Here is a 24441-nt window from a genome sequence, read left to right as displayed (position 1 = left end):
GAGCGCCACTGGTGGGGGCGTGTTGGAACAACCCATTTTAGGGGGGTGTGGTTGCCTCTTAACATTTATAAATAATATCTCTTTGGATTTGTGACTTTAGTCTTTGCAACTTTACAGATCTTCTTCATGCACCAAGAGCTTAAGAAAGGTAAAATTAAAATCGCATCATATGACCCCTTTAAGACAGTGTATTTGTATGCATTTTAGAAGGACTCTTTATTGGTGAGGTTATAGGGGTGTAAGGATTCATCGATATGGATAGATACATCGATACGCTGTCTGACGATACGATGCGTCGATGCCACACGTAAAATATCGATATTTGTAGTATAAATATTCACCTTATTTGGCACTGTCCACATTTTCACATAATGCCCGTCTATGCATTACCGCCAACGCGTGCATTCTCGCTCAAACTCGCGTATCAGGACTCGATATAAGGACTGCCCTTGCCCGAAGGCACAAGGTGAAGCATAAAAGACGCTCGTGATTGTTGGTGGAACAGTCGAGCGCTGTGTGAGAAGTTTTCACCGCACACATCTGAAGCGCGCGCACTCACACAGACAGCCGCGTCTAGACCGCGTGTATACTAAATCGAGCTCTCTTCCGCTTTTTTGTGCATGGATGAATAAATACAGACAAAATTAAATCAAAATGCGCATTTTGACGAATATCCTAGTAAACACAGTCGTTGTTAGGCATGTCTTAACGTAAACAGTTCAGAAAGAAAAGGCGTGTGTATCAGTATATTAAATCCGTGCTTCATTCTTAAAGTGAAAGCAAACTAATAATAAATAATGCTGTCAAAGAAAAATACAAGTGCTCATTGCTCCTGACTAAATAACCGTTATAACATCAGAAATGATTCATCTATATTTAATTTATAGAGTGAAGACTGTGCAGTTATTTTACATTTGATTAGCCTATTACATTTCTGTAGCGTACCTGAACATTTATTTTTGACTGAGCTGAAAAACCTGAAAAGCACTGTTTATTGAACTTGTGTCTTTGTTGTATTGTAGTTATTTTCTGCTATCGCTTGTAATTTGGTTATCTGTAGAAAAGATTTTAAGCACTGAGCCCATAGTAGCAGCCAGAATTGTTTTTCCAATTGTTTATTTTCTTTATTATTTAAAAAAATGTGTAGGCCTATTTTTTTTGTTGTGAATGTCCCAACGGAGGTACAGAATGTAAAATTTTCAGATAAATGTTCTTGTTATATATTTTGGTTGCATTTGTGAGTTAATAAAAATGTAGATGGTTGTTTAAAATAGATATAAAATATCAAAATATCGATATATCGATCAATATACTCCTGTCTCGAATCGAATCGTATCGTAGAATTTTTTTTTGAGGTATCGGAAAATATTGTATCGCTGGGTATGAGAATCGATATCATATCGTATCGTGACGAACCATCCGATTTACACCCCTATGAGGTTACCACATAATGGTCCAGTTAGAATATGGATTTAACGTTCTTTCCGACATGAGAACATAGTCTGGACAATTTTTTGATTGTTCCTGGTTAGGAAGAGTCTGGTGTTTGAGAGCTGTGGCTTGTTTTCATTACAAGAGGCTGGATTATTCATTTGCTATCAGCCAACTTCAGCTATGGACAGTGTTTGGACATTGATGTACTACAGATAAAACTTTCACACACATCAGCTTTCACATGACAAAATCCTATAATCTTACATTGCTTTTGTTCGCTTTCTTTCTTTCTTTTGTACTTTTGTGTATTTACATTCTTGGCTATATGTTGCTGTATTAACCTGAATTGAATGTTTTCTATTTTGTATTTAATAAATCCATTGATTTTAAATCCCTTTGACTACTGTACATTTTTGACAATATAGAAATTAGTTATGTGTTGACTGCATCAATTTCAGATGTGTAATAACTGCTTTTCCCAAAGACTTAAGTTGGAAAGTATTTAAAGTGAAACAGATGTATTGTTATAGATCAAGGGTGCATCCTGTTCCTGGAGATCTACCTTCAGTTCAGTTCCGACGCTGATTAAACAAACCTGTCTGTAATTATCAAGTGCTTTTTAAGATCCTAATTAGTTGGTTCAGTTGTGTTTGATCAGGACCAGAGTTGGGCACCCCTGTTGTAGATTAATAGTGAGGGCTGCCCGTGCAGCACCAGGACTAAGGGGCCAACGTTTTGTCAATGAGCAAAATCTCAGAGGCCCTGTGCTGGCAGCCTGCTGGGGGCCCTTAGTCTAGCCCTAAGTAGAGGGGCAGTGAAGGCTTGTTTGCAGGGATGTTTTCTACCCAATAAATGCAATAAAAAAGGACAACAAACAAGGCCTTAATCAAGGCTTTGCATGTGTTGGAGACTCTTAACAGAACTGGATATCAGTGAATCGTGGGACTAAGATCATAATATTCCTAAATCATAACATTGAACCTTTCAGCTGATGAATTTCTCATAATTTATAATCCAATAAAAGTGGTAATTTACTCCTCTTCATTTTGTTCCAAAACTACAGTATATGACTTACTTTCTTCCACTAAACATAAAAGGAAACATTTTGAAATACAACAGTTGGCTGAAGAACAGCAAGAAATTGAGGTAACTTTTACTGATAATATTCCCCTTCAAGCTATTGCATTATGCACATTTTGTACCTTAATTTTTCAACCCTTTGACACTACTTCAAGCTAAAAATGTGCGAAATCCTGTCTGACATCCAGTCATTCTGGTTCTGCTTGGCAAACCGTTCAAAATGTGGAGGTGAAAAGATGCACAAGACTCCTGAGATTCAATAAATATGTCAACTCACTATGTTGAAAGTTTAGTTCAGCAATCATCACCATTTATTAGTTTGGAATTAAATATGGTTCTATTGAAAATGAGCACTGTGTACCTAATAGCATACATATTGCAAAAATATAGTAAGTGCAGTATGTTAGAGTCCCAGAGGCGGACAGCAGTGGAGTATTTTTTACTTTGCTGTAAAAGTACTTTTCAAGTGTCTGTACTTTATCAGAGTGTTTTCCTTTAGAAAACTTTACTTCACAACATTCTAAAGCATAATATTGTACTTTTTACTGCACTACGTTTCATATTAAATATCATTTAATTACATTAGAAATCTATTAGCTACTTCTTACTTTTACTCAAGTAAAAGTAAGAAGTAGCTAACAGAATTACACTCTGATAAAGAAAACAACAACTTTTATTTATGAAATGAAGTGCAGTAAAAAGTATGATATTGTGATTTGGAATGTCGTGAAGTAAAGTTTTCCAAAGAAAAAGTACAGATACTTTTTAAATTTAATTGAGTAAAGTAAAAATACTTCACTACTTCACTACTACTTACATAACCTAGTTGTCCCAGCACTTTTGAGTCTGTCCTTTGTGGAGATGAATTGTGCAGCACCGCCCTCTACTGGATGTATTCATTCATAGATCCCTGCTGAGCTTTACAATAAAGGCAAAGGATTTGGAAAACTGTTTTAGGAAAGAAATCCAAACGTATACAATTTTAAAGGAAAGAATACTTTCTGTGCTGCTATTGTTTTTTACCACCATTTTCAAGTTATAAAATGCATGCAGAGTTATACAAACATTACCAAAATGCTGTTTAAAACAGGTTTAGATGCCATAGCATGTCACACCACATTACATGTGTGCTTCCCAAAAGCATTAAACCAAGCTGTCAACTACTCTAATGTCAGAACAAGACCGAATGCATGACAAAATATCACCAACCACTGAATAAAGTCTTTGTTTCAAAATTAAAGAAAATGGAGTCGGACTGGTTTCTTATAGCCACAGGAGGGCTCTAGAGCTAAGGGTTCCTAAGAGACCATGCATCTAATTGCAGGAATGGAAGTACACGATGGAGAATCCCTTGGCTGAACCATGAGGCCAGCTGTGAGTTACAGAAGTTAACAACGACTACCCTAATAAAACTTCTCACTGACTGTACAAATAAAACATCCCTCACTGGGGAGGCATAAAACTTAACCAAGCGGCTCCCTTGGACAGAATATGGGCACCGCTATCACAGACCTAATGGTTTCCTCGTTTTCTCTGAAAAAAAAAAAAAAAAAAAAAATCCTGATTGAAAGTCTCTGCTCAATGTGTGTGTGTGTGTGTGTGTGTGTGTGTGTGTGGTTATTGACTGGACAACAAAAAGCACTGAAACTCACTTTAATGTTCAGCTTACGAGGTAGCCTATAATAATTTGTTGCTAGACTGAACTGACAGAAAGGATATGATATTGAATTGAACATCAACTGCTCAGAAGGGGATAGAGAAACAGAAAGAGAGGGACGGAAGTTAAGTGGGAAAAGGCAAGTGAACCATGTGTTCAGTAAACAAGTGACATGTAATGCCAGAGAAAAGGATCAACAAAGTGAAGGAACAGAAGAAAAAGTCTCTTCCGACAAAGCTGTCCAGCCAAAAAGAGTCCTGACCAACTTACATCACCTCTGTTTCCTTTTTGTGCCTCATCCTGTTCTCTTCCACCCATCCTTTCTTCTCTTGTGTGTCAACATCCTCTCATTTGCATCTTACATCCCTGAGTGACAGCTTAAAGGATTTTTTTTTTTTTTTTGTAGCTATTATTTATTTGTTTAGCCAGGGTAGATGCCATATTTAACTTATGAAGTATTACATTTCTAGGTTTAATTCTCAAAACAAAGCTTCCCCAACCTTGACTTCTTCCCGCCTAATAAAATCGCGCGCTTTGGCAGTTGGGCGGGAACTCAAGATTAATGCTCGTGTGAAATGCTTATATCGCAAGATGTCTCGCGGCACACACAGGAGTGTATTCTGTGTATTCTGCTAACGCAACAGTAAAAATGCATCGAAAACAATTTTTTTATATAAATATATATATATAGCTATATATATATATATATATATATATATATATATATATATATAAGTATATATAGGCTATATTTTTTATCCTTTACAGCCGGCTTTCACTGGTGAAAAAAGAAATATGACCACTGATCTATTTATGTTCTATATTATAGATCAGTGAATATGACATATACTCCAGGTAAAATGTATTTCTTTGAAAAACGATTTAAAAAAAAATAAAAAAATCCACCTCCACATTATGCTTAAACTAAATTATTAATCTTTCCTAGACAGCACACATATACGGAGCCCCGCACATGACATGCAAGAAAAAAAAGAAAAGAAAAAAAAATTGTGCGCACAATTTACTAATTTGTTATTTATAAATCGAGGAAACGAAATAGTATATTGTGCACACGATTTAGCCTACTATTTTTCCTGCATGCCATGTGCGAGGTTCTGTACACGTCTGCAAGATGTCTGTTAAAGGTCGCTTCATCTGGAAAGCATCTGTGGTGTAGCCTATACAAACATCTGACAGACGTCTTTAAGATGTCAGTTACATAGGCTTCATTCTAAATCATAAACATCTTAAAGAGATTTTCTTAATGTGTATTTGACATTTGATAGGAACTTCCTAGACGTATTGCAGATGAGAAAACACTCTAAAAAATACGTCTAGCAGATGTAAATGCAGATTTCAAATATCTCCGTTTTACCTGTGCTACCAGAGTTAGTATCTTTTGTAGTTTAAAAAAAATATATATATTATTTATTTTGCTTTTTTAAGTAGTGGTAATATATATAAGTGTTAAATAGTTATCATAAATACGGTAATTCTTTCTCTGTTCCCACCAGCGTCTCTTTTCAAAGGTTTGCATCTCTGCGCAGTTATTGAAGCGGACATGGATCGACTTCAAAGTCATGTCACTTTCTAAGCAGCAAATTCCGCTCGGATAAAGAAAGAGGAAAAACTGCCACAAAAACAAATTCAACATCCGAGGTCGTATTTATAGACTAAATAATGTAGCCTATGTGTCCTCCGAACAAAAGCAACATACAGTTACTTCATTTCGACATATTTAAATCAAGCAGAAAAGTTTACAAAGGCTGAGGAGCGGAGGAGCTCAACAAGGGCTCTTTTTACAGACGGAGACCCGGGGGGCGGGAGGAGAATTAATGAATTAAACAGTACTGAGGCGCTGAAAGTACGTATTTTCATCAACAATGAAAGGCAGGACTGAGACGAGAGGAGAAAGTTGTCAGATAGAGCTGCAAACAAAACTTTTTGAGGAGTTCCACTTAAAACAAGACGAGTCAAAAAGAGAGCGAGGAGGATAGAGAGAGAGAGGGAGATAGACAGAGGAGGGCATTACATAATAAATCGGTAACATTCGACCGGGACCGGAACTGACTGACACTTAACTAACTAATTGCTATAGTATCGGACCGATTATATAGACTATAGACTATATATATATTTTTTTTAACTTGACCGATTTTGTATATTTGCATAAATATTTAGGTGTATAAAGCTAGGTTTTTGTTTTTTTTTATTTATTTATTTATTTTTTAATTATACTAACTGTTTCAAATGTGTGTTTTTGAATGATAAACATTATGAGACCTCCGCGGCTTGTCACTCTTCTGGCGCGGATGATGTTGACAAAGACGCAAGGAACGCGCTTCTCTCCGTTCTGAACGCGTTCACAACTTTCGCCTCAGATTGTTTGCTGAAATTGGAAAACAGCAGTGACTGTTGTAAATCACAAAGAGAGAGAGGGAGAGCTCTGCGTTCAAGTCCTCGGTGAAAAGGTAAGTGCTGAAACCTGTAACATCCTTGCTGAAGTCAATCGTGAGGCCTGGAGGATGTGCTGAGATTATGTTCAATTAAGATTAAGGAGCTTTATGAAGAAACTAAACCATAAGCATCATTTATGCTACATCTGTGCAGTTTTGAATCCACAAGTCTCATCCTTAAATAAGTACAATATGCATAAGATCCTTGCAAGGCGAGACAGTAAATGCATCAGTGTACACACAGGTGCATCTCTAAGATGTAAAAACATATCATTGTTAAACATTAGTAGTACACAGGAAATAAACTTTATATTGTTTTTCAGATGTGTAGCCTGCAGACTGATTGCTCAAATATCCTGTTATGTGCTAAATTTGTCATTTAATTAGCTAAAACCAATTAATAATGTACACTATAAACTGTTTGTAAATATTAGATTGCTTCAGTTTGTATCACTCTCTTTCGAGTTTCAGTAGGTTTAACATCATGCAAAATAAAAACTGAAAAAAGGAAAAACAGATTATTTAATAAAAACAGTTTGACAGAAAAACTGAACCTTTTTTTTTGACAGGTATTGATTTTGGTCTTGTAGGATGCGTTTGTCTGCAACGAAATGTTACCTTTTAAATATCATGACCATTTATTATAGTAGTTTTTTTATGATTAGAACTTTTAGTGTGTAAAGCTTTCAAATTCAGTTACAGTTCACTGTATTAAGTTTCATGCATGAGCTGTAGAGAAATAATATTTACTGATGCAATGATATAAAAGAGGAGGCATTATCCGCTGCTATCAAAATAATTTTATAGACTTTGACAGAAACACAGCATCGCGTGGGTATTCTTTTCTTTTTTTGTTCATATCAACTGATCTGATATGCTCCCCATGGCTCTTTCTGGCAAACATCAGACCTGGCAAAGTCTTTGGGTTTCCTTTTTGGACTTTTCCCCTCATTCATTTCAGATTTAAACTAAGCTAGGCAATGAAAGAACTGATCTGCCTAGATCAGATTATTGTGCACATGTTGATCTGTTAAGTGAGTCAGTTTGTTCGCAGAGTGATTTCCAGTGAACTTTAAAATAGAAAAGTCAAGTACATTTGACTATGACTGAGAGAGTTGCACTGGATCCATCTCTGGTCATCATTCCTTCCTTCCTTTCTCTCTCTCTCTCTGTGTCTCTTTTACTCTCTCTCTCTCACACAATGGAACCAGATTAGTCTCAAATATAATTCACGCAAAAAACACGATTCACACATGCGTAGACAATTTCACATGCATGAAACCTAATTCACGTACACACAAAAAAAATTCACGTGCGTGAAAAAAATATATATTCACAAAAAGCAATTCACATGCGCTAAATAAAAATTATATATTCATAAAATACATTTCACAAATGCAAAACTCAATTCGTAGATATACAACTGTGCACAAAAACCCTTGAATGTTTAAAATGTACGAGTGTCTGAATGTACAAATCGTCACTACGAATCCACTCGGATTTGTGTGTGTGTGTGTTTTTGAGACTTTCCTGGCAGAGCTCTCTTCCCACGTGGGTCTGTCGTACTCTTTAGCCAATCAGATGCGAGCTTACCATTCAACCAATCATATCATAATCCACCGATAGTGCATTCAGAAGCTCGCAGGCAATCGGGGAGACGTCAAGAGAGAAGCCCCATAGAAGCCCTGGCGTTACATTTTAAAATACTATACAAAATAATAATTATTAATCAATACTTACTCCTGCTCACTCAGGCCAAAGAACTCCCCGCTCAAGCTCACCGTCTCTGCAAGATTAACGATGGCAGTTTGCACGCACAGCTACTAGAAGATTTACATCTGTCAGACAGGTTGCTGACGTCATCAAGCTTAGTTTGAGTCTGCGCGTCAGAAACGGAAGTGCTAAATCGTGCAGAATCGTGCTCCTTGAATGCACTCTCAGTGGCTTATGATTGGTTGAATGGTAAGCTCGCATCTGATTGGCTAAAGAGTACGACAGACCCACGTGGGAAGAGAGCTCTGCCAGGAAAGTCTCAAAAACACACACACACACACAAAAATCCGAGTGGATTCGTAGTAAATGACGATTTGTACATTCAGACACTCGTACATTTTAAACATTCAAAGGTTTTTGTGCACAGTTGTATATCTACGAATTGTGTTTTTGCATTTGTGAAATGTATTTTATGAATATATAATTTTATGTTGCGCATGTGAATTGCTTATTGTGAATATATTTTTTTTTTCACACACGTGAATTTTTTTTGTGTGTACGTGAATTAGGTTTCATGCATGTGAAATTGTCTACGCATGTGTGAATTGTGTTTTTTGCGTGAATTATATTTGAGACTAATCTGCTTCCATAGTTTTCTGTCCATCTCTGGTCGTCATTCCTTCCTTCCTTTCTCTCTCTCTCTCTCTCTCTCTCTCTCTCTCTCTCTCTCTCTCTGTGTCTCTTTTACTCTCTCTCTCTCACACACACACATGCAGTGCTGTATTTTTCAATGGTGGCTTTTGTCTCTTTCATCTAGTCTCTAAACAAAAGGATTCTTGTGTATACAGGACAGCGAGTGAGAAAGAAAGACATCGAGGGAGGACAGAAAGTGAGATCAAGAGTAAAAAAAAAGACAAGACAATTTGTAAACACAGTGAAACAACATGGCTTCGTTTTTGTCAGCATGCATCAGTATAATACGAGTCAAATGTTTGGATGCACCTCCTTATTCTTTATGACTGTTTTCCACATTGCAGAATAATAATAAAATCATAAAATAACACACTGAAATATGGAAATGTTGACAATTTTCTGTCTCAGTAGTATTGAATTATTTTGCATCTATTCTTAGTCAAATATTAACGTGTAGGCATAATTTGTCTACAAAACTAATTTCATGCATTTAAAGCTTTTAAACCAAAAGGTCTTTGAGGGCATGAGAAGCATACATCGAGTCAAGTGCCTGTCAGTGCTTGTCTGCTGTATGCACTGTATCAGTGGGTGTGTACTCGCCCGAGTTCAGAGGTCAGCTGTGTGTACACTCTGCTTATAACACGTGCCTCGGCGAGGAACCGCCTCCTCACTCTCGGTCGGCGTTAGTATTCAGAGCACAGAGATCCAGACAGATACCTATTCATTCTCTCAGTGTGAGTCCAGAGAGAGAGTGAGGTCAGAGAGGGGAGAGCGTATCACATCTCCCTGCTACTCATTCATTTCATTTATTTATCTTATTTGATGTGGAAGGCTGAGTGAGACTAAACTACCACTAGACATTTAAACATGAATGCAGAGAGGAAGAGAAGAGAATGAGATTGAACAGTGTGAATGAATAGAGTCACCCTTGAAAGTGATTCCTTGTGTAACGTAGCTAAGATATTGGTTCTTAGTTATGTTTTTGTTTACGTATTAACTACATATTAGCTGTTTGCCCTCAAATTTACAAATGAGTCAGTTGTTTGATATCCAGTCAGATTATAGACCCATTAAATTAACATGAACAGAATTTAACAAGTCAAAGAATTTCTCAATACATATTGTTTCAAAGCAGCTTTACAGAAAATCATGATGTTAATGTTTATAATATTGCAAAATATAACTTTCAATCAAACAATCAGCAGAAAAAAACATAATTCTCAATTCAAGAAATCAATCAAAATTTTATAAAGGTGAAGGGTTAAAAAACATCATTCTCAATGTAAGAGAGGAATGCAGAGAATATGGAAAACATTGTGGTGTTCTTTTCATCTCTGATTCCTTCCTGCGGTTTTGTGCTTTTGGATGGTGAATAAGTCTACCCTTTTCAAAAATAACCCTTTTCACTACTCACCCAGGCCAGCCGAGCACGGCATGTGAGTTTCACAGCTTACAACAATACTTTTAATGAGAAAGGACAGCAGCTTCCATCATCTTAATAATGAGCATCAAATAATGCACTTGGGCAGCTGGAGGGCCTGAATGTAGAGTCAAAAAAGAGTAACGGACCACCAGGGTCGCCCCCAAAACCAGCCCTGTACTCCTTCCTGGCACACACAAACCTTGAGAGAGAAGGATGCGCTTATGTGTCTGCGATAAAGATCACAGTGGAAGCTTCTTTGCCCATTTCAGCTTTTGGAAAAGTCGTTTTTGGATACTGCTGAGAGTCCTAATGTGTCCCTAATGTGGCTCTCTTTACTTGGACGATGCACGTCTTTCAGATAGAGCTCAGACAGAGATAGAGCCCTCTTGCTTCCCATGTGCTATTTCTTTTAAAATGCTTCGAGACGACCTAGATTTTACAGATGGCGATAAGGTGACAGGTTTCTCACACAGATGGCTGACTGCTGGATTGGTTATTTCATTAAGAACTTCTTTTTTATGTCAGAGTTACAAGATACTAGTAGTTTCTGTAACCTAAACTGTGGCATGTATGAGTCCCATCTGATAACATCCACTGCTGGCCAGAAAAAAAATGGGGGAAATAAGTGGAATTGTGAGAAAAATAAAAATGGCATTGTGAAAACTTAAACTGACAGATAACAACATCATAGTTTAGTGTCAGAGCAAAAACTTAACACTCAGACAAAGAGAAGTTCAGGTTACATTTTACCCCCAAAGTTTGTTGTTATTACAGTAATATATTTAAAAAAAGGCAACTTGACATAGACTTTAATTGTAATTAACACTTTGTAATGGTGAGAGAGTCACTATTATGTGGGACAGTATTAACTATTACCGTTTGGTCATAATTGAACATTAACCTAATTACAGACTGTCTCTTTTCCATGAAACAACCAACCTTGTGTGCTTAAAGATTTAGCAGTCTTAAACTACAGTTTTGAATGAAGAAGCATTGAGCATTTTAGAAACTGCTTTTGTTTTCATGTTAAACACACAAACCACTACGCCATGATGAGTTTTAATGCATTAATGATTTATGAAGCTCTTAGTTCTTAATCTCTGGTTGATCTAACCTCAGAAATAGCAGAATTGATCTTTGTTAAAAATAACAACTTGTTTTTTTTTTTTTAATTTACCTTGAACAGTAAACGTGCACATTTTAAACCAGGGGTAGCCAATCCCCTTGCAACCCTGGAGCTCAAGTCTGCATGAAGTTAGAAGAAATCAGACTACTGATTGTAAACCATCTCTCTCTTCCCTTCTAGCTATGACCTCAGCCATGCCCCCTTCTTCCCGTAGCTCCTCCCCACAGAAGGTCTGCCACTCCCAGACACAGACAGATGTTCTAAAGCCACTCCTAGGTGGAGGAGGCGGGGCTTCGACAGAAAACGGACCTGCGGCATTGAGACGCCGTCGGCGGGTGTTATCTAAAGATGGGCGGAGCAATGTACGTATCGAACACATCAGCGGTCGAGGGACGCTTTACCTGCGTGACCTGTGGACGACCTTTCTGGACATGCAGTGGCGTTACAAGCTTTTTCTGTTTTCTGCCACCTTCGCTGGCACCTGGTTTGTTTTTGGAGTGCTGTGGTACTTGGTGGCACTTGTGCATGGAGATCTACTAGGTGAGGAGAAAAGATGTTCTTCAATAGGACCTGAATGTTTATTTACGTAAATATTAATATTATACTGCAACCCTGTAATTTTCATCTCTTTGGTTCTTGTCCTTTCTCACCAGAGTTCGACCCTCCATCCAACCACACGCCGTGTGTGATGCAGGTCCAAACCCTGACGGCAGCGTTCCTTTTCTCCCTGGAGTCACAAACTACCATTGGTTATGGCTTTCGCTGCATCACAGAGGAATGTCCTCTTGCTATCATTCTGCTTATTGTCCAACTTGTCCTCACCATGGTGATGGAGATCTTCATCACTGGAACCTTCCTTGCCAAGGTACAACAGAATACTTATCTGAGAAGTTGCTTAGGTTTTTAACAGAAATGTACTTAGGAGCACTGGAATTAAGGGCTGCACGATTTGGGAAAAAAAGTCTGATCACATTATTTAGAAAAATTTGTAAGAAAAATATTTTATTGTACAGATGTACAATCACAATATAAATATTTATGTTTGTCTTATATCTTCAGTTTTGAAATATTAAACAATTAAGCTTTTATTTTGGCAGAAAACCTCAAGGAGACCCTTAAGCTCTTATTTTGTTGACATTAGCCAGTTTAGAAGCGTTTCTCATTACAAGTTTGGAAAGAAGGCTGGCAAATGTTGAGTTCCCAAATGTATAAGTGGACCAAACTCACACCAAATTCAGAGATGGATTTGCTGTGAACCAAGTCGATCTGAGACACTGAAAACACTGGATGATCTATCATGAGCTGCCCATGTGTAAATAAACACAGTGCTGAGCTTCACTCAAAAACACAGAACATATATTAATTGTAATAAAACTGGAGCATTTGCAGGTTGATAATCGTACTAAGCCATATTGTGATTGTGATTGATCGTGCAGCCATACTGGAACTGGATTGAACTGAAACAATATTGGTTTAAATAATATATTTTTTTATGACCTGTACAGTTCTCTCAGATCTAATAAGGTGTTATGTACATTTTCATCTGGTGTATGTAGGTAGCACGGCCGAAGAAACGTGGTGAGACGGTGAAGTTCAGTAAACATGCTGTGGTCACCAACCATGAAGGCCAACCATGTCTTATGATCCGTGTCGCTAACATGCGTAAGAGTCTCCTTTTGGGCTGCCAGGTAAACACATATGATGCATTAATGTTTAATTTCATGTTCATTTCTATCGTAACATATGTGCCACTTATCAAACTGTATGTCCAATTCCTGGGATTCTTCAGGTAACTGGTAAGCTGCTGCAGACGTCACAGACTAAAGAGGGTGAGACAGTGCGTCTGGACCAGAGGAATGTAGCCTTCCAAGTGGACACATCCAGTGACAGCTCCTTCCTCATCATGCCCCTCACTTTCTACCACGTAATTGATGACAACAGCCCAATGCGGGCCTGGGCTGCCAAAGGTATGCAAGCCTAGGAGAACTAGGAGGGTAACTAGAACAATAAAGTGTGATGTTGAGATGTTAATATTCCAAAATGGTGCTTGAAATCCTAAGCATAGAACCGTCCCATTAGAAAAAAAGTATTCATTACTTTCTGCTGTAAGTTGAACTGGTATCACTCTAGTGCAAATGGAAGTGTATGGTGCTGGCTATGCCAAGGTCTTGGGTCAAGCATCTGCCAAATGAGTAGATGTAAAACAGATTAGGCACAGTTTCAGCTGGTGCAACCTTAGGTGTCTTGCTCTGTTGGCTCATGGACCGTTCCTTCTGGTGAATTAAACAGCAACCATCTGGTTACCAGCCTTGAGCTTGAATTACTAGACATCACTACTCCATTTCCTCATATATGTACAATTCAAACCCATCACCTCACATGAATCTTGAGATTCCTGTAGCTCAAGCACTAGCAAAGCTATGGTCATGCATTCATTGGGAATCGAAACCCATGACCACGTATGCCATGAATGCAATGTAAGTTGTTTTTGATAAAAGCGTCTGCCAAATTCATGTGGGTTTGATTCCCAAGGAGTGCATGAACTTGATGTTAATGTTCTATGTTTAACATCAGTTAAACTGATGAACTGATGTTCATGCATTCCCTGGGAATTGAACCCATGACCATGTGTACCATAAATGCAATGAAAGTTGTTTTCAATAAAAAGTCTGTTAAATAAATGTTTTTTAGTTCTGAAAAACCTACATCTAATCTTAGCTTCTTTGTGATTGTGGGGGACTGCAGAGATGGCACTGGCTATGGTGGCAGATGAAGGCTGTCAGTAGGATACACCTGAGAACAGAGACAGCTTGGTTGTGCACTGGCCCCATGGCCCCAGCAGAGTTGCTTTGAGGATAGAGTGCTACACAAGAGAACGTGAAACAGTAGTGTGGGGAGAGGTGTCGAAGACACCGGAGAAGCTCTGTTTCAGTGCAAAGGTCACACTGCAGGCAGAAGGTTCAGGGAGTTTTGGCACTTTCAGTACACGCTGGTGCCCTGTTTCCACTGACACTTCACACCTCAATCAAGTGCACATAGCATGCCAAAGTGGCTCAATTTATGTTTCCATTTTGCCTCTGTTTGATTATTCATGAGGATAAATGTGAACTAGATTTGAACATTTACTGTTTGCCTGCGCAAAACTTGCTACCATGGTTCTAAAGTGTTTGGATAGGTTGCTAGGGCATCGCTATATATTTGCAAGAGTACTCCCCTTACCAAAAAGTAGTATACTTCAAGTTTATTTTATTAAGTATACTTAAGTAAAGTTCAAGTATATTTAGACTTTTTGTAAGTATAAGTCAAGTATACTTAAATGTCATTTTAAGTATATTTCTGAGAAGTACATAAAGCCCATTTCTGAGAAGTACATAAAAAGTAAACTAAAATCATACAATCCTACCATCAACTTAAAAAAATAAAACTAATAAAACACTCTAATAAACCAATCAAATGTAAGAAACTGTGTGTTTTTTAGATAATTTCTAGTGGTTGCTGGTCCACAACAAAATGCAATGATGCTTTTTAGTATTTATAAGTAAAAAGCAAATGAACACCACTACAATGTTGTAATTATGAATGGAAAAAACTTGGGGTTTTCTTTGAGCGCTAAGTTTCGGATGTGGAAATGTGTCTTCCACACATCATCTGTGAATTTGTGGTGGACAGCTGTTGTCCCACCAGTCCTTGCATCAGTTTGAGCAATAATAATATCACTCTACCAAGCAGCAACAATTAGCATCAGAAATAATGGTTTTTCAATGTTCCTGTAATTATTTATTACACGATTTAACGAGACTAAATGTAAACAGATCTCCCTTCATCAACCAAATCAACCTGATTGTCAAAATCTGAATCGTGCTGGGAAAAACAGACCGGACAAACCACCAATCCACAAGACTGGTCTGTTTTGGTGGTTTTAAGACAAGAAGACTAGCTTAAACCAGCTAAGAATCCATTTTTCAGTAAGGACCTTTGGTGTCAGGACTGGCATTTGGGAATTATTGAAATCCTTTGTGGTAAAGACTTTAAAAGTTTAATTTAATTTTGGGAGGTTAAAGGACAGAAGCGGATTTCACATTTTATATGCAGTAAAACAAAAGTTTTAGTGTGAATTGTAGAAAATGTAATAATGAATTAGATGGTGGTGGTGGTGGGGGGGTATGTTTACAGGAACTTAGGGTTTCTATAATTGGCAGATGAGCTGCATTTATTGCCTTCTAACTCCCTCCATCTCATTTGCTCTCTGTTAGCACACATTCACTTTCTTTTCAGACGTGGCTTTCCCTCTTTCTTTTATACATTCTCTCTCTTTGGCTGGAATGCGTTTACGAGCGTGTGCCAGAGCGTCTCATTAGAGGCACAAAGCAGCCCAGTTCCTGGTGCTGACATGCAGGTCATGGATCCAGTTACGGTCCCAGTCTCTACCCCATCGAGGGCCCAATATATCAGACCCTCCGGTCCCCTCTTTTGCACTTGGTTCAATGAATGCGACTCTCATCTCGCACGGCTATGATATTTTTCCTGTTTCTGCATATCCTTGTGTATCTGTTTATGGTTTCTGGTGTGCTTTTTCTCTCGTCTCAATGCTTCTTTCTCATCGTGTTTGTAGTCTAGCCAGATTGCACGGTGTAATTGACTATAGTCTGATTATACGGTATTGGGTTATTTTAATAGACCCCACTTACATCTAATGCTACCTAATCCAAATTAAACTCTTGAAGACTTCGCGTTTCATCATGTCCTCCCAGAAATGACTCTGTTTTGTATGTTTACCGTTAAATTTTTCTTTAAAAACCTGAATATGAATTAGAAATAGCTATTCAGAATGCTCCAATGGAAGCACATTTGCATATGAATGAAGAAACTGGCACCGTTTTTTAAAACGTGTCAGAAAGCGTGCTGCTGCATTACAGTGTAAATCTGTATGTAAATGTATGTCTATGTATAAATGCACACATATTGAAGCTACAACAGTGTATTTATCAAAAACCATGAAAATAAAAAAACTGAGAGAAAAAAAAGATCTAAAAAAAAAAAAAAAATTATGAAATAAAAAGTTATCACACTGATAGCAAAAAAACATTTCATGAGAGAAAAAAGAATATTTGAGAGAAAAAGTTTTCATACCAATAGCAAAAAATAATAATATTTGAGACTAAAAAAAGTTGTGAGAGAAAGTATTTTTTCATAGAACATAAAAAAAATATAAATTTGAAATTTTTAAAATTATTTCTGAGGAAAAAAATCTCTATCAAAATACTTTGAAAAAAACTCTCAAATATATATATTTTTTTGCTATCAGTGTGAAAACATTTTCTCTCTCTAAAAAAAGTGTTGCTCTCGAAACGCCTTTCTTTGCTCTCGATGCAATTTCTTGCTCTCGTGTCAGGATTTTGCTTTCACTGTGAGAATTGTGTCATGGGCGGGGCCACGTTCCTATTGGCCAGTCGGGTGAGCATCGTCTTGTCTTGGGAAGTCGAACTGAATCATTACACCATTGTTCGGTTCACCTGCATAGATGCCGCCTCTGCCTTATGGCTAGTTTAGTTGAGCACGGACACTCCAATGTTTTGGGTAAGATGATGACACACAGCTGGCTGAGCAAGTTCAGTATCACTGAAGACATTAAACATTAAAAAAATAGCTCTCACATATTCAAAATCCTGACACGAGAGAAGAAATTGCAATCGAGAGCAAAGAAAAGCGTTTCGGAGAAGAACTATTTTTTTTAGAGAAAATGTTTTCACACTGTAGCAAAAAATATTATTTGAGATTTTTCTAATCAAATTTATATTTTTTTTTTATGTTCTTTTTCTCTCTCAAACTTTTTTAGTCTCAAATATTTTTTTTTCTCTCATATTACTTTTTCTCTCATGAAATGCTTTTTTTGCTATCATTGTGATAACTTTTTCTCTCAAACTTTTTTTTTCTCTCAGATCTTTTATTTTCTCGCATGTAATAAAGACACAATTCTAGCTCCATAACAGTGCACCAGTGTGTGTGAATCTATAGTAAAAAAAAACCTACATACACAGTGTGCCAGTCCGCTTAATGTGGCATTGTGTTTGTGTAAGAGGCTGAGGAGAGGAGACACGGGCCTCTGCGGGAGCCCTGTGACAACTCAACATAAAACTATATGAACCGCCAAACAAGATGTTCACTCATGATTATGTGTGTGTGTGTGTTTGACTCAGAGATTGTTTTACTTGTGGTATCAAACTAGGGCTGCATGATATATATCGAAAACAAATATTGTGATAGGGCTGAATGCAATCATCAAATCGTGAAAGCTGCGATTTAATTTAAATGTAGAGAGTTTTAGCATCTTACTGAGACTTGGTTCATTAAATGAGAATCGAGCTGCTTTGAGATGCTGAAATGCTGTATTATAACATGCACACATGTAATCGAACACCATGCCACTTCACTCTGAAACTGGCAGCACATATATTTATATGCAGGCAAACCATAAAATCTAAGCTTGATGTTTTAACTTTTGAAAATGAAGAATTTAATATGCAAATATTAGTATTGAATTTTATCTTTGTACTATACAAAATATATATATATTTTTTGTTTTAATATTTTTATTTAATAATCCCAAAATTATATTTAAAAATTATATTAATAATTTATAGTCCAATTAAATGGGTCAAAACATGTGGCCCATGAAAACTCAATGGAAATAGATTTATTTTAATTCATACATACAAACTTTTTTAAAACTAAGTTTAACTAAAAAAAGAACCACAATATAAAAAAATCAATTACATAACAAATATAAACCAATAATTAAAAATTCATACATACAAACTGTTATAAAATAAAATAAACTAAAAATATTAAATGCACATTAAAATGAAAATATAAATACAAAAATGTATGTACGATTGACCCATATATAAGTATCTCTTTTCCTCAAACGCATTAAAGACACAGTGAGAGGCCACATCAGATCTGCCCGCTAGTAAACACTGACATCCCCTGAGGATCTTTACACTGAGTTATGCCATGATCAGTGTGTGAACGACACCAAACAATATCTTCATATGCTGATAATTAATACTTGTCAGTGTATTTGCATTAATTTATGATGTATATACACTGGGCCAAAACAGTTTTGAATGCTTAATGCCATTCTTTCTGTCCGAATGTCATTGTATTAGACAATATCACACCGTTTGTCATCTGTTGGTTTAGCATTAACAATAAAACAATACAAACACATTTCTCTAAAATGAGTTCTTATGCTGTCTTTCTGTAAAATAAATTATGCTACATTTAAAATTTTGTGATGTAATGCAGTGACATTTCTAAGTGTGACTCCAGTGTCCCGATAGGGGGGGGTTTTGGGGGGGGGGGGGGGGGGGGGGGCACTGTAAAACACACTTTTTTTGTGAGCATGATCTTGTGTGTTTGTGGGTTATGAAACCCCATGTTTTTTACTCCCAGATTGCAGAACTGTGTCTGGGTTAAAAGAGAGACTGTTTTCACAGATGACAGTCTCTCGCTCTGAATGTGGGATATTGCTGCAGGTGTGTGTGCGACTGTGAGTGTATGTGTGTGTATGTGTGTGTGTATGTGTGTGTGTGTGTCAGTGGGTGAATGGCATGTTTACGAGTGAAGGCATTTGTATTTCTGCTGGTATGAACCATAATTTTCCTTACGTAATGTCTATGTAGGTTTTTTTTATTTCAGTTTTACATTTAGTTATTTTAGTACATGAAGAGTAACTGAAAATGACAAATGTTGCTTTGGCAACAAGCTGAAAAAAAGTTTTAGTTTAGTTTTATTTTATATTATTTCAGTTAATGTTTATTTTATTTCAAAGAACATAAATGTTTTCATGGTTTTAGTTAACTAAATAACCCTGCTTAATATACATAAACAACATACAGAACTACCAAATTTTGCTATAAGTTTGATTGCATCATATAATAATTGCAGTTAATAGTGTTCATCGTCCGTTTGATTACATCTTTAATTGATTTTTCCATACATTTCTACTATATGTACATAAACTGACAGTCACCACTGATAAGCTACTACTAAATATTGTAGAAACTTAATTTTCTGTATTTGTATCGTAAAAAGCGCTATACAAATAAACTTGAATTGAATTGAAATAAGTAGAATTAAGGTAGAAAAATAAAAGTAATACAGTAAAAAAAGTAATACAGTAAAAGTAATACAATCTAGATGGAGTAAGGAGAAGACTTAATAAACAGACGTTAACATTAAGTATACTTAATATACTGTATAAGTATATTACATTACATGATGAATATTATATAAATGTTATATAAATGTTCTTTGAAGAATATCCAAGTTATATTCAATAAGATAATGTAAATGAAAATAGACAAGCTCCAAAAAAAAAAAAAAAAAAAAAAAAAAAAAGTTCCATTCTAAATCTGTTGGATATGACACACTAGGTTTGCTTATGTTCAAGCATAATTGAGATTTCATTTGTCATACTGAAAGAAAGCCATACAGGTTTGGGACAACATGGGATGAATTACACTATCTGTTACTGAATTTCTGCTGTCTGTTTCACTGTGAATCTTTCTTTCTAAGGTGGTGGGTGGACGGATCCGGAGCTGGCCGACTTTGAGCTGCTTGTGATCATGAGTGCTACCGTGGAGCCGACCTCAGCCACCTGCCAAGTCCGCACCTCCTACCTGCCCGATGAGATCCTGTGGGGCTACGAGTTTCCACCTGTCATCTCCCTCTCCCCCTCTGGAAAGTATGTAGCTGATTTTGCCTTCTTTGACAAGGTTGCCAAGACCAAGACCATGCCCTTTTTCAAACAAGCCCCGCCCCAGTCACCGCAACATCAAGGCAGTGGTGGTAGAGACCAAGGGGCGGATACGGAGAAGATGCGATTGGAGGAGAGTTACCAGGAGGAAAGGGGGCGGGATAAGGGGCGTGTCCGAGACCAGCTTAGCGTCCGCGTTAGCAACGTCTAGAGAGCGAAAAACAGGTCAATGAATGAATGAATGGGGGGATCACATAGAGATAAATTGCTTGAGCACTTGTTTGAGTCAGTGTTCGCCACTTTTTTTTTTGATGGCACTGAGCTAACCTGTTTTACAAGGTAGCGTGCCAGTAGAGTTGGCTAGTGCTGAAATACACTGGCGTATAAGCATGAAATAGAGAAGATAAGACAGCGACTATGTTCGGAATAGCACACTAACATACTACACTTGCTGTTTCTGCAGTATATAGTACGTATACTGTGCATAGCATGCACGTTTTCTGTAAGAACAGAACACAGTGATGATCTACTATGGGAAAATTATTGGAAAAACATGCCTTTTCCTACACTTTTGAAAAACTCCAAAAATATACTTTTACATACAACAGTTTCTAGTGGCAGTAAAGAACCAACAACTTATATTCCTTTTCAAACTAATTATGATTGCAAGGGCATATTATTGATTGTTAAAAGCCTATTTTCACATGGTAACTTGCACAATACTATGTTATGAGCTAATAAGTAATTCATTTTTAATGTTTGCACATAATAATCACGTAGTCAGGTCCATAATATGTTTTTTCTGGCTGGTAAACTTGCTCGATAGCTCACCCGGCCCAGCACTGCACTTGCGATACGAGTCATGATAAAAGAGCTCAAAGGCTTGTAGAAGCAAGATAAAATACCTCAGCAAATGTGTTTCATGTCACATTTGCTTTTGTTAACGCTATTGGTTGCATTTAAGGCTGGATTTAATTAGATGATGTTATTTTCAAACATTCACCGGACATTCATTTGCGAATTATACATTGCTATATGTACAATTACTAATGAAATAAAACCTTGCCAGTTTAATGTTCATCTGTTGTCCACCAACTGGACATTTCATTTCCAAACTGCTGAGATTCATAGAACAACCAGCGTGATAAAACATTGGCAGATCAGCGCCCCCACTGGTCATTTCACCTTTTTACGAGTTTTTTACGAAATGTGCAAGAAGCAACATAAAGTCACTTTGCAGAAATGGCGATGCAGGCATTTTTCCAATGAGCCTGGTTTGCAAATTGTGGAGAACAAAACCAGAGCACACTGTGAGGAATACGTATCTCACAATGCAATGCAATATTTGATTTCAGAACCTGAAGTAATTCAGCCACAATTTTATCTTTTATCAAGCGTTGCTTACAGTGCATTCAGACTATATGTTTCTAGCATCTTGCTCAGCCAGTTGAGGAACCCATTTTCCTGACTTTCTTTATTTCTTAATTATTTAAAACTTATCACTGAATAATGCACATCGTTCCACATGTTACTTTTAAAAATAGTATGCTACATATGAATGCTAGTATGCTAGTGTTCCATTCTGGACATAGCTGGAATCCGTAAATGAGAAATACTGTAAACTACTAAACTATTAGACCGTGTGGAATCAAATGATGATTCAACATAGATCTGCTGCTTTACACTTGACAAAACATCAACAGACTCTTGTGTGATGAACCTGCTCACTGGGAAAGACTAGTTCATCACCTTGTGGCCAAGAAAAGCAGTGCCACAGATTTGAGACACTTTGAGAAGAACAATTATTCTGTAAACTCTGATGGACAATACCTGATTTTATAAATACATGGATATCGATCTATTTTTGCAGAAGGATTATGGATTACAATGGATTGGAGGGTTGCATGTCATTGACTGGAAAAAAAAAATCATAATATTTAATCCACTGTACTGTACTTAATGATAGAGCAAAGGTACAACATTTAGAGTGAATAACTTGTGCGTGTCTCATTGAGAGAGTGCACTGGATGTGATTTGTATCTCTGTTTGTGTCTAACAGTGCCAGTTTAGAGCTATTTTGGGTAAAGATCTAGTTTTTTTCCCCCATAGTTGATCTTTTGTCACTGGAATAAACATGATGTTTGTTAACAATACTAAAAGCACTTTAACTCGAGGAGGAGGCTTTATTTTTGATATTTTGTTTGGGTCCAACTCAACTGTTCATGGCCTTTTATATGTGAAGATTATGACGAAGAGTGATAGAATGTATTTTGAAATATAGTAATTGTCAAGTCAATGTGCCTATGAATCAACAACAACAATAATAGTAATAATACATTAGAGCTGTTTATTAAGTCAAGAACCACTGTTACCGTGGTAAATTACTGTTGTTCATGCATTGTGTTATTTTGAGTGAACAAACTCCTCATTATACAGATTACTGAGGGGAATGTAATTATTTTTTTTTATTATTATTATTTTTATGAGAGATCTGATATAAACTTTTCAACTTGCAGGTGATATAAACCACTTAAAACACTATTATTATTATTATTATTATTATTATTCAATTTATGTTGTTGAAAAAGAATGATTGGTTTCATCTTTATTGCGTTCTGCCTGTCTTAAACTGTGGCTGTAAGGAAACACCTGTTTCATGAATTTCCTTTTGTGTTTAGTCACTTTCAGAACTGGACTTTCATCACTTTAACAGCTAATGATCTCAAATGTCTGTTTTTAATAAATGAGAAGTTTTGAAGCAGTTGCACAGTGATTTTATCAGTGTGTTCAGTGAACAGTGTTAAATCACAGTTTCGTAACACCTGGTGTGATTCTGAGGTGAGTGTTAAAAACACCCGGTGTGTATTCCCTAATTCCCAGCATCATGAAAATGAAAGATTAAAGTGTGATGCAGATGTGTCTGCAGTGAATTCAGCCTTCATCTGAAGTCACTGTACAGTATTTACAGTATTTATTTAGCCTATATATATAATTATATTGTCCTGGCAGCACTTGTTGAATTATGTGCGCCATTGACTAAGACCTTTCAAAAGGTACTAATATGTACACTTTAGGATACTGATATGTAATTTTAAGGTACTAAAATCCAATTTTATACGATAATATGCACTTTAAGATATAAGTATGTACTTTTAAGGTACTAATGTACTTTAGGGCACTAATATGCACTTTTAAGATGCACTTATAATGTGCTAATATGCACTTTAGGGTACTAATAAGTACTTTTAAGGTACTAATATTTATATTAATATGTCATTTTAAGGTAATATGTAATTTTAACATGCACTAATATGTACTTTAAGATACAAATATGTGACCCTGGACCACAAAACCAGTCATAAGGGTAAATTTTTTGAGATCTGAAAGCTGACCCAGATAGCAACATAGTGTTGGCCCAGATTCGGCCCACATCTGGCCCGTGTGAAAATCAATGTGGGCTGGATCTGGGGCGGATCTGGGCCAACACTGCATGCTGTCTGGGGAATAAATAAGCTTAAGGACTATATTTGGCCGAGATACAACTATTTGAAAATCTGGAATCTGAAGGTGCAAAAAAAAAAATCGAAATACTGAGAAAATCACCTTTAAAGTTGTTCAAATTAAGTTCTTAGCAATGCATGTTACTAATCAAACGTTAAGTTTTAATACATTTACAGTAGGAAATTTACAAAATATATTCATGGAACTTGATCCTTACTTAATATCCTAATGATTTTTGGAATAAAAGAAAAATCAATAATTTTGACCCATACGTTGTATTTTTGGCTATTGCTACAAACATACCTCAGCAACTTAAGGCAGGTTTTGTGCTCCAGGGTCACATGTGTACTTTTAAGGCACTAACATGTATGTTAGGGTACTAATATGCACTTTTAAGATGTATTTTAGGGTGCAAAAATGTACTTTTAAGGTATTAATATGTACTTATAAGGTGCTAATATGCACATTAGGGTACTAATAAGTACTTTTGAGGTACTAATATGCACACTTTCGGTACTAATATGTCCTTTCACAGTACTACTATTCAGTCTTGAGGTATAACTGTTATGTACTTTTAAGTTACTAATCTTGTATACT

General features: G+C 36.6%; 1 protein-coding gene across 1 annotated transcript; it reads left to right on the top strand.

The window, feature by feature from the left end:
• The first annotated feature begins 5979 nt into the window (after positions 1-5979).
• LOC109109663 (ATP-sensitive inward rectifier potassium channel 10-like) lies at positions 5980-23101 on the top strand. Its single transcript, XM_042759405.1, has 6 exons — positions 5980-6642; positions 11763-12122; positions 12236-12447; positions 13139-13270; positions 13372-13549; positions 20163-23101. The coding sequence occupies exons 2-6, from the start codon at positions 11765-11767 to the stop codon at positions 20552-20554; spliced, it is 1272 nt and encodes a 423-aa protein (XP_042615339.1). The 5' UTR covers positions 5980-6642; positions 11763-11764; the 3' UTR covers positions 20555-23101.
• The last annotated feature ends 1340 nt before the right edge of the window (positions 23102-24441 follow it).

The sequence above is a fragment of the Cyprinus carpio genome, chromosome A7 (genome assembly GCF_018340385.1).
Source record: "Cyprinus carpio isolate SPL01 chromosome A7, ASM1834038v1, whole genome shotgun sequence".
Taxonomy (NCBI): Eukaryota; Metazoa; Chordata; class Actinopteri; order Cypriniformes; family Cyprinidae; genus Cyprinus; species Cyprinus carpio.
Note: the sequence above shows the minus strand (reverse complement) of the source record. Positions and strands in the feature narration are given on the sequence as shown.

Coding starts and splice junctions, on each gene's coding strand:
- LOC109109663 (XM_042759405.1), top strand. CDS start 11,765: ATGACCTCAGCCATGCCCCCTTCTTCCCGTAGCTCCTCCCCACAGAAG. Junction 12,123..12,235: donor TGTGCATGGAGATCTACTAG/GTGAGGAGAAAA, acceptor CTTTCTCACCAG/AGTTCGACCCTCCATCCAAC. Junction 12,448..13,138: donor CTGGAACCTTCCTTGCCAAG/GTACAACAGAAT, acceptor TGGTGTATGTAG/GTAGCACGGCCGAAGAAACG.